Genomic DNA, 17,771 nt, shown 5'->3' with positions numbered 1-17,771 from the left:
CTGCTACATCAGAGCCGAGGGTGCGCTTGAACCCTTGTGCACACTCTGCTTCATCAAGCTAATAGAATGCATTGGCCAGCACTGATTGGCCAGAGTACGGAATTCGGCCAATCAGCGCTGGCCAATGCATTCTATTAGCCCGATGAAGTAGAGCTGAATGTGTGTGCTAAGCACACACATTCAGCACTGCTTCATCACGCCAATACAATGCATTAGCCAGTGCTGATTGGCCAGAGTACGGAATTCGGCCAATCAGCGCTGGCTCTGCTGGAGGAGGCGGAGTCTAAGATCGCTCCACACCAGTCTCCATTCAGGTCCGACCTTAGACTCCGCCTCCTCCAGCAGAGCCAGCGCTGATTGGTCGAGTTCCGTACTCTGGCCAATCAGCGCTGGCCAATGCATTCTATTAGCCCGATGAAGTAGAGCTGAATGTGTGTGCTTAGCACACACATTCAGCTCTACTTCATCGGGCTAATAGAATGCATTGGCCAGCGCTGATTGGCCGAATTCCGTACTCTGGCCAATCAGCACTGGCTAATGCATTGTATTGGCTTGATGAAGCAGTGCTGAATGTGTGTGCTTAGCACACACATTCAGCTCTACTTCATCGGGCTAATAGAATGCATTGGCCAATCAGCGCTGGCCAATGCATTCTATTAGCGTGAACTGAGTTTGCACAGGGGTTCTAGTGCACCCTCGGCTCTGCTACATCAGATTGCTACATCTGATGTAGCAGTGCCGAGTGTGCATCAGATGTGTAGTTGAGCAAAACTGACTCAGCACTGCTAAGTCTGCATTCGCATAGGAATGCATTGGCCAGCCTTCGGCCAATCAGCGCTGGCTCTGCCGGAGGAGGCGGAGTCTAAGGTCGGACCTGAATGGAGACTGGTGTGGAGCGACCTTAGACTCCGCCTCCTCCAGCAGAGCCAGCGCTGATTGGCCGAATTCCGTACTCTGGCCAATCAGCACTGGCTAATGCATTGTATTGGCTTGATGAAGCAGTGCTGAATGTGTGTGCTTAGCACACACATTCAGCTCTACTTCATCGGGCTAATAGAATGCATTGGCCAGCGCTGATTGGCCGAATTCCGTACTCTGGCCAATCAGCACTGGCTAATGCATTGTATTGGCTTGATGAAGCAGTGCTGAATGTGTGTGCTTAGCACACACATTCAGCTCTACTTCATCGGGCTAATAGAATGCATTGGCCAATCAGCGCTGGCCAATGCATTCTATTAGCGTGAACTGAGTTTGCACAGGGGTTCTAGTGCACCCTCGGCTCTGCTACATCAGATTGCTACATCTGATGTAGCAGTGCCGAGTGTGCATCAGATGTGTAGTTGAGCAAAACTGACTCAGCACTGCTAAGTCTGCATTCGCATAGGAATGCATTGGCCAGCCTTCGGCCAATCAGCGCTGGCTCTGCCGGAGGAGGCGGAGTCTAAGGTCGGACCTGAATGGAGACTGGTGTGGAGCGACCTTAGACTCCGCCTCCTCCAGCAGAGCCAGCGCTGATTGGCCGAATTCCGTACTCTGGCCAATCAGCACTGGCTAATGCATTGTATTGGCTTGATGAAGCAGTGCTGAATGTGTGTGCTTAGCACACACATTCAGCTCTACTTCATCGGGCTAATAGAATGCATTGGCCAGCGCTGATTGGCCGAATTCCGTACTCTGGCCAATCAGCACTGGCTAATGCATTGTATTGGCTTGATGAAGCAGTGCTGAATGTGTGTGCTTAGCACACACATTCAGCTCTACTTCATCGGGCTAATAGAATGCATTGGCCAATCAGCGCTGGCCAATGCATTCTATTAGCGTGAACTGAGTTTGCACAGGGGTTCTAGTGCACCCTCGGCTCTGCTACATCAGATTGCTACATCTGATGTAGCAGTGCCGAGTGTGCATCAGATGTGTAGTTGAGCAAAACTGACTCAGCACTGCTAAGTCTGCATTCGCATAGGAATGCATTGGCCAGCCTTCGGCCAATCAGCGCTGGCTCTGCCGGAGGAGGCGGAGTCTAAGGTCGGACCTGAATGGAGACTGGTGTGGAGCGACCTTAGACTCCGCCTCCTCCAGCAGAGCCAGCGCTGATTGGCCGAATTCCGTACTCTGGCCAATCAGCACTGGCTAATGCATTGTATTGGCTTGATGAAGCAGTGCTGAATGTGTGTGCTTAGCACACACATTCAGCTCTACTTCATCGGGCTAATAGAATGCATTGGCCAGCGCTGATTGGCCGAATTCCGTACTCTGGCCAATCAGCACTGGCTAATGCATTGTATTGGCTTGATGAAGCAGTGCTGAATGTGTGTGCTTAGCACACACATTCAGCTCTACTTCATCGGGCTAATAGAATGCATTGGCCAATCAGCGCTGGCCAATGCATTCTATTAGCGTGAACTGAGTTTGCACAGGGGTTCTAGTGCACCCTCGGCTCTGCTACATCAGATTGCTACATCTGATGTAGCAGTGCCGAGTGTGCATCAGATGTGTAGTTGAGCAAAACTGACTCAGCACTGCTAAGTCTGCATTCGCATAGGAATGCATTGGCCAGCCTTCGGCCAATCAGCGCTGGCTCTGCCGGAGGAGGCGGAGTCTAAGGTCGGACCTGAATGGAGACTGGTGTGGAGCGACCTTAGACTCCGCCTCCTCCAGCAGAGCCAGCGCTGATTGGCCGAATTCCGTACTCTGGCCAATCAGCACTGGCTAATGCATTGTATTGGCTTGATGAAGCAGTGCTGAATGTGTGTGCTTAGCACACACATTCAGCTCTACTTCATCGGGCTAATAGAATGCATTGGCCAATCAGCGCTGGCCAATGCATTCTATTAGCGTGAACTGAGTTTGCACAGGGGTTCTAGTGCACCCTCGGCTCTGCTACATCAGATTGCTACATCTGATGTAGCAGTGCCGAGTGTGCATCAGATGTGTAGTTGAGCAAAACTGACTCAGCACTGCTAAGTCTGCATTCGCATAGGAATGCATTGGCCAGCCTTCGGCCAATCAGCGCTGGCTCTGCCGGAGGAGGCGGAGTCTAAGGTCGGACCTGAATGGAGACTGGTGTGGAGCTATCTTAGACTCCGCCTCCTCCAGCAGAGCCAGCGCTGATTGGTCGAGTTCCGTACTCTGGCCAATCAGCACTGGCCAATGCATTTCTATGGGGAAAAGTTAGCTTGCGAAAATCGCAAACTGACAGGGATTTCCATGAAATAAAGTGACTTTTATGCCCCCAGACATGCTTCCCCTGCTGTCCCAGTGTCATTCCAGGGTGTTGGTATCATTTCCTGGGGTGTCATAGTGGACTTGGTGACCCTCCAGACACGAATTTGGGTTTCCCCCTTAACGAGTTTATGTTCCCCATAGACTATAATGGGGTTCGAAACCCATTCGAACACTCGAACAGTGAGCGGCTGTTCGAATCGAATTTCGAACCTCGAACATTTTAGTGTTCGCTCATCTCTAGTCAATATCTCCTCACTGTATACTTTGGGTCTGGGTAATACCTTCACTCCGTACCCATTCTGAAATGCTTTGGTCCCATTAAAGGCATAGTTATTAATGTCATATAAATACTTATGTGCAAACATGTTTTGCAAAGGTACGGACTAACTGTAAACCTTTTGTAGTGTACCCAGTGGGATACTACACTTATATCAAGTGTTCATCACTGAGCATTAGACACTTGAATATCAATGCAATAGATGTATCCATTGGCGTTTTCTTTCCTCGGCCATAAAACACTAGAGAAAGTTGCTGATATACTGCACTTTTGACAATAGCTGAGCCTGTCTGGCCAGCTATTTTCAGGAGTCCAGTACAAGTGCGCAGCCCTCTTTTCTCCATAATCTTGAACGTCATGTTATTAGTGACATCTACTCCACATTTACATCTGCCAGAGTCTTCTTTACCAAAATAAAGCCAAATACTGAAATAAACATACTTATATGGACAAGCTTCCATCACCTCTTTCAACAACTGGATCTCTGACTCCCATCTTGCAGCCGCTGTAAGTGGTGTGTCGACAAGATTGGCTATTCTCTGAACTCCCATAGAAGTGAATGGAAACAGCTGCGACCACCTCTCCACTCACAACAGCTGCGAAATGGAAGTGGGACATTCCTTGCTCTCTAGATGGGATTATCCATTTCTTTTCTACTGGTCAATTTTAATCAAAGGTGGAAAAAACACATCAAATAATAAAAATAATAATAGTAATAATAATAATAATAATAATAATTAATAAAAGAAAAATATATATTTATTTTTTTAAAAAAACAAGATCGGGGCCCCACATGGCGTAAAAAGTAAATGCCGCAGTAAAAAATGCAGCGTTTTACAGTGCCTAGAAAGTGGAGGGGGTTCTTGTGAATCCCATCCAAACATTGCAGAAAAATATGCTCTGCCAATTTACCGTGAAAAATGCTGTGGAAAAAAACACGATGCATTGCCGCCAGAGTTTTTCCCACAGTGCCTTAGCTTAAATTTAGAATATAACCTCACCTTGGAGCATGAAAGGCAGATTTGGTTGTATTTTATGAGCCAAAGTCAAGAATGGCTGCAAAAGGAATAGGAAATATCTAGGAAACTCATATATTTTTATCTTCTGCTCAATCCACTCATGACTTTGATTTTAAAAAACTGCTGCAAAAAAAGCTACGTGGGGCCTCAGCCTCTGAAACTTAATGGGGGAGATTAATCAAAATGGCATTTCCTACTCCAATCATAATCTCTCTCTACACTGGAAAGGAGACGTGCCTCATTCATTAAGAGGCATCTGCAGCAATACAGTGAAGGAAGGCAGGGAAGATGGGAGCTTTTTTTTATTTCCTTGGTGGACATACCCTAAAATAATAATTTAACTGGTGTTTGTCATTGGTAGCTAGAAGCTTTACATATTTTATTAATTACATTCATTTACACAAAGGGCAATGAAACTCAATATCCCATATTACCTTTTGAACACTTGGCCTGTTGGCAGAATTACCTAGAAGATAGGAGTTAATATTGACAACATTTCCAGAGAAAGGATTCTTATATTAGCCAATGTCGTAGATGTGTTGGCCAAGGTCATCAGTTCAGTTGTTTCTTTTGTGGGGGATGGATTTGATTGTGACCAAATTAAAGATGTTTTTTTTTTTTTTTTTTTTTATGTAGATTGTGAACCCCACATAGAGCTCACAATGTACATTTTTCCCTATCAGTATGTCTTTGGAATATGGGATGGAAATCCATGCAGACACGGGGAGAACATACAAACTCCTTGCAGATGGTTTTATGCCCTTGGTGGGATTTGAACACCAGGACTCCAGCACTGCAGGGCTGCAGTGCTAACCACTGAGCCACCGTGTGGCCCCTTTTAAAGATGTATTTCCATCTCATATATTTATGGTATAAATGTGTGACTGGTGCAGCTAACAGAGGTAACCCACATCTCACAGGTCACAGAGGTGGGGCCCCTATGTTTCAGCATATTGCTTCCTTCCTGTAGTAGTAGTCCCTGTCGTAAGTCTGAAGGTGGTTGGAATATCGAATATCATTGATGTGAGTACAGGATAAAGGATGCAAGAGACAATGTTGAATGCTTCAGCAACTCCTGGATTACTTTCATTAGTTCTGGACTGCGCATAGACTTTGATGTTGCCTTTACAGACCGCAGAGTATAATGATCAGAGGGGAGGATACAAACATAAAAAACACTGTTACTTACCTCTTCCTGGTTTCGGTGCACTCCCTACTGATTTTGTCCATCTTCAATGTGAGTACAGATGTCACATGAGCCAGGCCTGCGTGGCAAAGCATAATGACATGGGCCTGACCCACGTGACATCTAGGATATCACCAAAAAAGGCCCAAAGCCTACTGGAGAGCAGGAGAGGTCCCTTGGATTGGCCCTTGGATTATTATATTCCAGGGTCTGAAAAGACCCCAGCGTATAATGATAGCTGTGTTTGTGGGGTTCTCTGGCCCGCAGCCTCACTTACCAATCCCCATTCCTGCTCATGGCCACATCCAGAGAAGGCGAAGGCCAAGCCGCCATGAGCAGGAGTGAGGATCTGTAAGTAAATAGGGCCCGTTACCTGCAGGTAATGGCCTATTAAAAAAACAAAACAAAACATCTAGGGCTTGCCGTGCCCTCTAATGTCGCAAGCCCAGTCCTGTGGCACTGATACCCCGGTAGTTACGTCAGTGCACTTGATAATATGCCATATTTAAGCAAAAGATAGATTGTCTATGGGACCTAACTGATGTATCTATCCATTTATCCATTCATCTAGCTTTCTCTACACAAACACAGCTTTTTTTCTGTTTGAGGATAAGTCAGTATAGCCATTAGTGTATTTTAACTATGTTTTTGTGTTTTACATTGAGTTGTGTTTTGGAAGAAAACAGAACAGTTTTTTATAGCCACATTGCTCATCTTACCTTGTCTCATACTAGAATAAGGTGTGGCTCATAGTTTATTATTTAACATGAGGTCAGATTGTGTGACACATACACAGCGCCCATTGTTAGTGTAGCTGCTACAGTCACTTGTCCTCATCACCTTACTTGGTGCCAAGAATTCAAGTTCATTCTAGTTAACATTTTTAGTCAATAAAAATGGTCAGAAAAGTAAAAAGCCAAATGGAAATCCTGATGGATGAAGGTATGTAGACAACACATCTCACAAGCTTAATCTTTTTGTATTCTTTATTTCAGTTTGTGTAGTTTGCTTTATGGTATGGACTACTACTTTATAAATTACTGAGTTTAGAACTAAAAATACAGACGCAATTTGGGCTAAATAATATTAAATGACACCTTGTGTCTGCTCATATACTCCTATGACAATGTAAAAGTTATACATCTCATTAGTCTTAACGCTTTGTTACATCATTTTTATGTTTGACTTTCCTTTATTGTTTTAAAGTGGCAACTGATCCTGAAAGAATGGAAGGCTAAAGCTTTCATTGGGATTCTTTATCTTACTGTAACACAGGCATTGTTCCTGCTGTTTGTTAAAAAAACCTCTATGTATCTCTCTCTCTATATTTATTGTAATACAATTATTCGTAGGTTTACTGGTATAAGAACTACATTTACAGCAACACTGTATTTTTACTGTATGCATTGATCTCCATAAACTGCAAAATTCTTGATAACCCATATTTCTCCCTACATTTAGCAGTTTATGATTTTGTTACCCATTGCATGTAATATAAAACTCTAGTTATCAGCTATACAATAAGTCTGAATACAAAGTAATGGGTTTACTCTACACTTGTCTCATTCAATTAGAAGCTATTTCTACCATTTTTTCCCAGTACTTAATGTAAAGATCAAGAAACACACACATGGAGGATCTTGTTCCTTCTTTTCTCACTATATGTGACTCTAATGAATATTTAACTTGTATTGTAAGCTATGACCTTAGACTCTCTATTAGAGATGAGCGAACACTAAAATGTTCGAGGTTCGAAATTCGATTCGAACAGCCGCTCACTGTTCGAGTGTTCGAATGGGTTTCGAACCCCATTATAGTCTATGGGGAACATAAACTCGTTAAGGGGGAAACCCAAATTCGTGTCTGGAGGGTCACCAAGTCCACTATGACACCCCAGGAAATGATACCAACACCCTGGAATGACACTGGGACAGCAGGGGAAGCATGTCTGGGGGCATAAAAGTCACTTTATTTCATGGAAATCCCTGTCAGTTTGCGATTTTCGCAAGCTAACTTTTCCCCATAGAAATGCATTGGCCAGTGCTGATTGGCCAGAGTACGGAACTCGACCAATCAGCGCTGGCTCTGCTGGAGGAGGCGGAGTCTAAGATCGCTCCACACCAGTCTCCATTCAGGTCCGACCTTAGACTCCGCCTCCTCCGGCAGAGCCAGCGCTGATTGGCCGAAGGCTGGCCAATGCCTTCCTATGCGAATGCAGACTTAGCAGTGCTGAGTCAGTTTTGCTCAACTACACATCTGATGCACACTCGGCACTGCTACATCAGATGTAGCAATCTGATGTAGCAGAGCCGAGGGTGCACTAGAACCCCTGTGCAAACTCAGTTCACGCTAATAGAATGCATTGGCCAGCGCTGATTGGCCAATGCATTCTATTAGCCCGATGAAGTAGAGCTGAATGTGTGTGCTAAGCACACACATTCAGCACTGCTTCATCACGCCAATACAATGCATTAGCCAGTGCTGATTGGCCAGAGTACGGAATTCGGCCAATCAGCGCTGGCTCTGCTGGAGGAGGCGGAGTCTAAGGTCGGACCTGAATGGAGACTGGTGTGGAGCGATCTTAGACTCCGCCTCCTCCAGCAGAGCCAGCGCTGATTGGCCAAATTCCGTACTCTGGCCAATCAGCACTGGCTAATGCATTGTATTGGCGTGATGAAGCAGTGCTGAATGTGTGTGCTTAGCACACACATTCAGCTCTACTTCATCGGGCTAATAGAATGCATTGGCCAGCGCTGATTGGCCGAATTCCGTACTCTGGCCAATCAGTGCTGGCCAATGCATTCTATTAGCTTGATGAAGCAGAGTGTGCACAAGGGTTCAAGCGCACCCTCGGCTCTGATGTAGCAGAGCCGAGGCTGCACAAGGGTTCAAGCGCACCCTCGGCTCTGATGTAGGAGAGCCGAGGGTGCACTTGAACCCTTGTGCACCCTCAGCTCTGCTACATCAGAGCCGAGGGTGCGCTTGAACCCTTGTGCACACTCTGCTTCATCAAGCTAATAGAATGCATTGGCCAGCGCTGATTGGCCAATGTATTCTATTAGCCTGATGAAGTAGAGCTGAATGTGTGTGCTAAGCACACACATTCAGCTCTACTTCATCGGGCTAATAGAATGCATTGGCCAGCGCTGATTGGCCAGAGTACGGAACTCGACCAATCAGCGCTGGCTCTGCTGGAGGAGGCGGAGTCTAAGATCGCTCCACACCAGTCTCCATTCAGGTCCGACCTTAGACTCCGCCTCCTCCAGCAGAGCCGGCGGCGTGTACGGCTCGGCATGAGCAGAGCTTGCCGTATACGCCGGCACTTCCCATTCACTTCAATGGAACTGCTCGCAGTGAAAGAAGCAGCCCATTCATTTCTATGGGGAGCGCTCGTATCCCCGCTCCCATAGAAATGAATGAGAAGTGTTTGGCAGCCCTGCTGTAACGCCGGCGTGTACGGCTGTGATACACGCTGGCGTTACGTAGTGTGAATGCACCCTTACACACCAAATATAGTGTGAACAGAGCATTAATGAACTGTCAGACCTGTTAACAGAGATACATTAAATAGTCAATGAAATCTGTACCGATAAGTTACCCTTAAATTGGAAAATTAACTGAATAGGTGAGGCAACTTAATACAATTTAGCTTTTAATAAGAGTTATTAAAATGTCATCTATATGTATAAAACTCAAATTCTGTAGTAGTCTGCTCTATACAAATCCACAGTTCTCGCCCGATTTGGGTGAAATTTGACACGCTCCCCCCCTTTCTACGCACAGGAGCAGAATACTGCGCACGTTACATCTCGCTAGCGTCCCCTAGTCATGAGATTGAGGCCCCCAAAGTTAGGCCCTATACATATAATGGGGAAAAGTGAAAATGAAAGTGCTGAGGGCAAAACAACAGTTGAGACTGACAGTGACGGATTATAGCAACGGCCCCAATGGGGCCGCACCACCACACACAACACACAAACATTTTACACACACCATATAAACAACACATAGACATCACACATACACCAACCCACAAGCACAACACCACACAAATGCCACAACACACCACACAAACACCACCCCACAAATACCACAATACCACCCCATAAATACCACGTGCACACCACACACACACTCACGGAAGGACCACACACACACGCAAACACACTCAGATGGATGCACACTACACACACAAACGAACAGAGCACATGCGAACTCACACACAAATACCCCAGGTATGGACACTTGCACTGTACACAAACACATGGATCACATGCGCACATACACGCATACATATACAAGGACCACAGACATGCATGCACACACGCATACATACACATGGATCACACGTAGGCACACATACACGCATGCGCACACACTCATACATATGCACGGACCATACACACGCATGTACATACATACATGTACATGCATACATACACATGGATCACACACTTACACACACACACATTCACACTCGCATACACGCGTATACATATACATGGACCACACACGTGCAGGGACACACGCATACATACACATGGATCACATGCCTGCACACACACACACACACACACACACACATATACGCACGCAATGGCAAAACATGTCTGGTATCTTTAGTGGCTGCTTGCCCACCACAGTATTTTTCTCGGGCCTCCGGGTCATGGATTTGGCGTTTCTATAGACTTCTTTGTGCACAAAGCCTTGAATTTTTCAGGCTCCATAGAAGTCTATGGAGCTGTAGAATCCACGTCCCAGAGACCCGTGAAAAATACTGTAGTGTGCAAGCAGCCTTACTGAGCAGCCATATTGGTCAAGTGGAAACTGCCTCATAGAAAGATTGTCATTATTACTTACTATACAGGGAGTTTTCATCACTCGAAGCACAACAATAGATAGTTGTGTAACGGTAAACAAATTTTACTCTTTCACATGCGTGCACACACGCATGCACTGACAAAACATGTCTGGTATCCTTAGTGGCTGCTTGCACACTATAGTATTTTTCACGGGCCTCTGGGCCATGGATTTGGCGATTCCATAGACTTCTTTGTCCACAAAGCTGTGAATTTTGCAGGCTCCATAGAAGTCTATGGAGCTGCAGAATCCATGGCCCGATAACTGTTGTGTTATTGTAGTATGCAAGCAGCCTAACTGAGCAGCAATATTGGTCAGGTGAAAACTGCCTCATAGTAAGATTGTCATTATTGCTTATTATACAGGGAGTTTTCATCACTGAAGCCCTACAATAGATAGTTGTGTAACTGTAAACCAATTTTACTCTTATGTCCATGAACTACTTAGAGATTACATTGGAGGGAGGGGGGAAGGGCTGCACTATGTTGTTAATTGGGTGTCAATGTTTTATATGTTTGTGTAAGGTGCATAAATTTACATTTTTTGATAAAAAAAATAGTTTAAAAAATAGTTGTAATAGTTTATACTACATAATATGTATTGAATATGTAAAATCTATAAAAATGTTGAAATAAAACAAAGTTGTTCACATCACTGTTACGACAAATTAGTAAAATGCCAAAATAATAAAAACTTAAAGTGGAAAAAAAAGATTTACTGTAGCTCTGAAAATGTTACTTTAGCATAACCAACAATTTAACATATTTTCCGTGAGCAAAGCCGCGGGTATTCTACTAGTACACATAAAAACATGGTAATCCAAGATGCCTAAACATCCAGGCAACCAACATAAAGACAAGTCCACAGTGCTATTATAAGGGGACGCAATATGCACCAATAACTACAGCCCTTCAAAATCCCAGTTGTAATGATGACATAAGCAGTAGCAGTCCGCCTATGGATTTATTTGTGCAGAGGTCGAAAGTTCCAATGGAGATACAGAAGATGTTCTTCTATTTATTAAGCATGAGCTATAAGTTTTATATTCAAGTACCACAAAAAAGAAATTTTTTTTAAAAATGATGAAGAAAATAGGACAGTCCCTGTCCATAGTCATCACTGCAGAAAAAAGGGTCAACCTTACCGTAATGACTTAATCTTTTGGACCGTCACTCTTGAAACACTTGTGATCAGCCTTTAGTTGTTATAATGGTAGACAGGCAAATAGATCCATGATTCATCTCACTGAATTATAGGCTATAGCAAGAGTGCTACTCGTGCACTGACCAAGCTTCTGCGGCCCCATTTATTCAACAGACAGAAATGAATGGGTCAATCTGCTATCCAACTGACCTAGCACATAGTCATGTGCAAGGGGCCTTAGTTAGAAGACTAGGAGGACTAAGATAATCAAGAAATTACACAAAGGCAGATTAGTGTTAGAATTCAATAGACATAGGACTGGTTCATAGGCATAGTAGTGCTAGTGAGTGACTTGTGCTTCCCGTGCGTCTAATAATCTAATTTTGTCTCCTTTGCCATAGAGCAATTTCATTCTCTTCTTCTGATTTTGCAGCAATTTCTTGTTGTTCACCCAATATACAGACCAGCCTGCACTAATTATATATATATATATATATATATATATATATATATATATATATGTGCCAGCAGGAGGACCCGACTTTGCACTGATATATTAAATTTTTTGTTTGTGTAGCCCTATAAGAATTGCCCAGTGTTGCACTTGTGTATTATGTATGTTTGTGTGTGTGTCTCTGCACGCGACTTCGTCTGTGTGTTGTTGGTGCTGGCCTGCCACTGAACTCATTCCTTGCGCTCTGCTTGTGATTGTTCCAGCATCTCAGCAGCTCACTTGGACACCATATAATGAGCGTGCTGTTGGCACCGGTGATCCTCATCAGCTCCACTTGAGAAGAACTCTGTTGACTTCTGGCTACATTCATAGCTGTCGTTGTTTTAGAATTTTGCAACAAATTAGATTTTCTTTTTCCCGGCATGTTTAATATTAGCAAAATGCCAATTTGGATTAAAGGTGTCTTCCCATCCAGTGTGTCAGCATGTTGCCTGGAGCTGATCAGATAATATGCAAATGCATATACAGAATCTCTGCGGGTTAGTGTGTGTTTACACAGAGAGATAAAAGACTTGGGACCTGAGATAAGCTGCTGCAGGAGCAGTGTAATATAGTATGTGAACATAAATTCATAACAGTCATGAAGCCATATCCTTTACCGATTAAAAGTAGCCGATGTGTTACTCCAGGTTACAAACCATCTATGTGCCAAATTTCATTCAAATGCGTTCAGCTGTTTTTGCCTGATTGAATAACAATCACACAAACTTTCACATTTTCAATATTAGTAGGATATATATATATATATATATATATATATATATATATATATATATAGTTTGATGAAGTTTTTTTTATAGCTCTGGTGACTGGCCAGAATATATATATACATAAATACAGTGTAGTGCATTCTACGCTGATGTAAAAAAAGAATCTCTTGTTATTTCAGAATTTCTTGTTAATTATGAAGCACAGTCTATGCAGGAAACAGGGCAGGGAACAGACAAAAGGAGAGGAAACACTTGTGCAAATACTACTACTAAGAATAAAATTGTGAGTGGCAAGAACAACACTGCCTCTGGCATTTGTAGTTCCTGAGGATGAAGATGAAGTTTTAGATTATTTAGCTGGCTCATCTCAACATCTCAATCACAGGAGGATATTGCATTTGAGAGTGATGTGATCTTGAGTCAGGCTTATGTGTGTTCCTCCTCCATAACATGTCATTTACCTATCTGGACTGTCCACTGGGTCTCAATCACATTTTTCACTGACAATGATCCCTAGTAGAGATGTGGCACCTGATGAGCAATCTATTTCTCCTAGTCTGAGCAATCTCCCTCCTCTTTTTGATGAGCTTGTTGACAACAGTCATCATTGTTTGCAAGTAGAGAAAGAAGACATGATTACTGTTGGTGGTGGAGGTAGTAGTGACAGGGGGTGTGGTACTACTACTGGTAGTCGTTCTGGTAGGGGAGCTAGGGAAGGTGATGAAGACATTGCTGATGATGGTTCTTTTGTGGATAGGACCTGGCAACCAGGTCAGGTTGACAAGATGACATCAGATGAAGAGGGAGGTGGCAGTGGTAATAGTAACAATTCCAGTCATTATGCAGGCCCAACATTCAAAAAGCAGAATTAGGGGAACCCTGCAGGCAGCGGTATCAGCATTGGTGATTGTTTTGACAGACATGTTTCGGCTGCTGGAAGCAGCAGCTACACTGGGAATTTAGGAATGTGGAAATTTTTTTTGGATATCGCCAAAATGAAAAATTCATGGTGATGCACACTATTGGCTTTCCTGTTATGTGCCTCTAGTGAAGAAGTATTGATGCCGTTACTGTAGCTCTTCATTGTCAAAAGGGCATTTCTGACAGTCTTTGAGGAACGCCTCTCCTGAAAGTAGAGTTCATAGCTCTGTACTGTCAGAGGGGGCATGATGCTGAGTGTCATGTTGGGTGGTAAGGAACGCCCTCTCTGACATTACAGCACCATAGACTCTACTGTCAGGAGGGACATTCCTCACAGGCTGTCAGAAACGTCCTTCTGACAGTGAAAAGCTACAGTAACAATACCGATAGCTCTTCACCAGGGGCACATAATGGGAAAACCAATAGTGCGCTGAATTCAGTGCACTGTTGTCTTATTAGCGGTATATAAAACCGCATGTGCCTGAGGACATGAAAGGTCCTCTTTACCTCACACCTGGACAAGTTGCTAGTGGTGCATTTACTGCCATAACACTGCCATAACACTTAGATTCCACTATATTTCATCAAATGATGTTATGTGCACAACCTTGATGGAGGACCAAGCCGCAATTATTTCTCTAGTTGTTTCAGCTTTATATTATCATGTGTCATGTAACGTGGGTCTTTCCTCAGATACATCAGCCTAGGGAAAAGTCCATGCCATCATTGACATGTGGAGCAGCAATTATGTATAATACATAGCTTTCATGGCCCACTGGGTCAATGTTTTTAATGGCAGCGGCCACAATCCCGAAAAAAACTAAGGCAAGGTACTACTTCCATCCCAATTGTGCAGGCCCAGTTCAAACACCATGCAGGACCCATCTACTTCCTCTGGATCTTCCTCCCTGGACCATTTCCTGCTACCATCTTCACTATGGCAAGCCATTGTTACCACTCCTCTTCCTCCTCCTCAACCCCCGTTGCTACCGGCTCCTTGAAAAAAGAAGCGAGATGCTAATTCTTCAGGCCGTTTCGCCTCGCGATTCGGCCTGAAGACACATCCTCCTCCGGACTAAGCCCATTCATTTGGCCTAATCCGGAGCAGATCGCGCAGCTGGATGCCGCTGCAGTGCACTGGCTTTCAGTTGCTGCGACCCACCTCAGGTTCCGGATCAAAATACTCCATGTGAACCCAGCCTTACACATGCTGGATCATCTGTGTGAGCGACAGGAGGTGGTGAACAATTATTGCATGCAGCAGAATACAGGGACAGTGTGTTACTTTGAGATACATCATTGCAGGCTCATGAGGGAAGTGTGCTGACTTCTCAAGCCCTTTGAAGAAGTCACCAAATTTATCAGCAGGGACAACTGAAGCATCTATTTCTAGATGATAATGATGACACCATGGCTGGCCCCTGAGTCCTCGCATATGCTGGCATATGTTCTACATCTTGTGTGAGATCCTAAGAATAGTTTTGTTTGATTCCTGGATTCTAAACTTTTTCTAACCTTGGCCTCTTTCTTGGATTAATTTTTGTTTTTTTAACTGTATTCTGGTCCTTGCTTCTCTGACTATTCTTGCCAGATGATGTAGGACCTGTGTTACTTCTCTTTGTCTTTTGGCTTTGATATATACATACATTATAGATTAACTGATTTTTGACCTGTGCGTGTTTATAATAACACTTCACCGGTCTACACTGGAGCGGCTACTCCAGAGATGCTACTTGAAGATTGTTACAGTGTATACTAGAGCCCTGTGCAGGGGTTAATGGTTGAAAAATCACAATCTTAGATTCTGTTGACTTAAGCCAAACCGAAAACCACGTGTTAAGTAGCCATTAAATAACCACATTTTATCCACGATCAATAAAGTATTCTATGTCATTTTTGTAAATTTGAAGAAAAACAATCCCCCAGTGGTCACCAACTCTCTCATTTGCATGATATTTCTAAGTTGTTTTTTCCATATCTAAAAAAGTGACTTCCATAACAAAGGTGTTTATCACTGTAACATTGTCAGGGTCGAATTCGACAGCACGGGTCAATCAGTCAGATCCAAATTAGTGAGAGCATGTGTGTGCACTGTCGTTTTAAGAAATGAATCAGACTCAAGCTGCTTCAAAACTTCTCAGCTTATGCTCTCTTATCCTCGGCTAGCAGCACTGAACTCAGTTTATTTCACGTCACACATAGTTATACAGGAAAGGAAAAGAAAGGGTTAATGCATAATATAACATGAAATTCTTCATATGATTGGTTCTGGTGTGTGACGCACAGCAAGTTGTAGTCCTGGTTACAATCTAAAGAATTTAGCAAAACATAAGAATCGTCGCCATCTTATAATACATTCTTTATTCCAAAGCTGATAGTCTTTAGTTTTAAAGGAAAATTAGTATTTCAACATAAATCCAGTAGCAATGCATCAGCAATTGTGACTTCAGATTTGACATTCCCCCCTAAATACTAATTTCCCTTCCCCTGCTCCTCTGGGGCCCATTGATCTGTCCCAATGCGTGTCAGTCTCAAGTTCCATCATCTGAGGATCCATTCCCGAGTGACTCAGAAATATGCCCTTCTTGTCCAAATCCACAGCCTTGTTTATCATCCCCTTTAGAAACGGGATTACACCGATGGATATCACTAACAGGATCAGTCTGTACGTTGCATAAAATATAACAGGAATATAAATGCAAATTCATCCAACAGTCTTTTAGGTTCTTTTCTCAAGGTCCATATCCTCTAACAGTTTATTGTGCAGTTTGTCCTTTAGAACATTATCGGGTGGGCAAAGGTTTAAGGTTTTCCTTATACTCTCACAGCTGTACTGGTTATCAAGAGGAACCGGAAGTGACCATTGAATCTCATATATCTCTTTATCACCATCCAACCTTTGGGTTTAGTTTATAAGTTCCTTCCTCTGACTCAAACCCTAGAGGGAAAAGGGAAAAACTCAAGAATATACATTAATCATATGTCTTTGATGATTCGTCACATAATCAGTCAGCACACCATATTACATCTGGAACATTTATAAAAAATACAATCCAAAGACAGGGCTAAATATCAATATTCCTATTTTCAACTTAGTGTGAAACACACTGCTTATGGAGAATAGATTTAGGTAAACAATAATGACACGCATAAACACGTCTGTCCCAGAACTAGTGGACTTTGTACACGGACTGTTTGTGATGGTTTTTCCTCACCAGATACCAGATTTTCCTCTGTAAGATGGTGGTGATAGTTCTGTCCTGTTTGTTAATTTTTTCAACAAAAGATTAAGTTCTAGTTGCTCTGGAGTCTCTAGCCTGACTGAGCCTCACACTGAACATCCGTGCACTAATACTCTCAGGTCTGCATACTGACACCCACATCCAATCCTTATTTTGTTTGCCACCTGTTGATTATAGTTTGCTTCAGATTCTCTGCACCAGGATCACGAGGTTATTCTAGATGCTCCTGTTATAGCAAACCTGTGGAGGAGTGTGGAGAGGATGGGAGTAGTAAGTAGTTGGTCACTATTGAGTTCACACTCGCTGTACTCCGGTACTCCTCAAGGCTGGTGTCGTAATGAGGGGGCCTACATTATGGATGTTCGTAGAATTTTACACACAATGACAGTGTGCCACAAGAAAATGGCCGCTGGCATACACAGTCAGCTCTACCCGAGGCCTGGCGGCAGAGACGACTGCGCATGCCTAGAAGTTTAAAGCCAGTGCTGGAAGAAGACGCAGGGAGAGGCCACTCCAGGTGAAGATAGAGGCGGTGCTGGAGATTTCATTTGCAGCATTTGGGACATCCCTCCTGCTGTTTGAGCGCTGGGGACCACATCCAGTGCTGCGAGAGAACTCATTTGCATACAGAAGAAAACCGGGATTTCTACCGAACGGCAGCGCGGAGAAGACTT

The 17,771-nt window shown here is 43.8% G+C and overlaps 1 protein-coding gene across 1 annotated transcript in view; it reads left to right on the top strand.

Moving 5' to 3' along the window:
- Window positions 1-13,440: 13,440 nt before the first annotated feature.
- Window positions 13,441-17,771, top strand: part of LOC142208489 (transmembrane channel-like protein 2-B) — a 62,126-nt gene continuing 57,795 nt past the window's right edge. The window contains exon 1 of the mRNA XM_075277073.1: window positions 13,441-13,750. Coding sequence (XP_075133174.1) covers window positions 13,441-13,750 — 310 coding nt within the window. The remainder of the gene's footprint in view (window positions 13,751-17,771) is intronic.

Source organism: Leptodactylus fuscus, chromosome 1 (genome assembly GCF_031893055.1).
Source record: "Leptodactylus fuscus isolate aLepFus1 chromosome 1, aLepFus1.hap2, whole genome shotgun sequence".
In the NCBI taxonomy this organism is placed as follows: domain Eukaryota; kingdom Metazoa; phylum Chordata; class Amphibia; order Anura; family Leptodactylidae; genus Leptodactylus; species Leptodactylus fuscus.
Note: the sequence above shows the minus strand (reverse complement) of the source record. Positions and strands in the feature narration are given on the sequence as shown.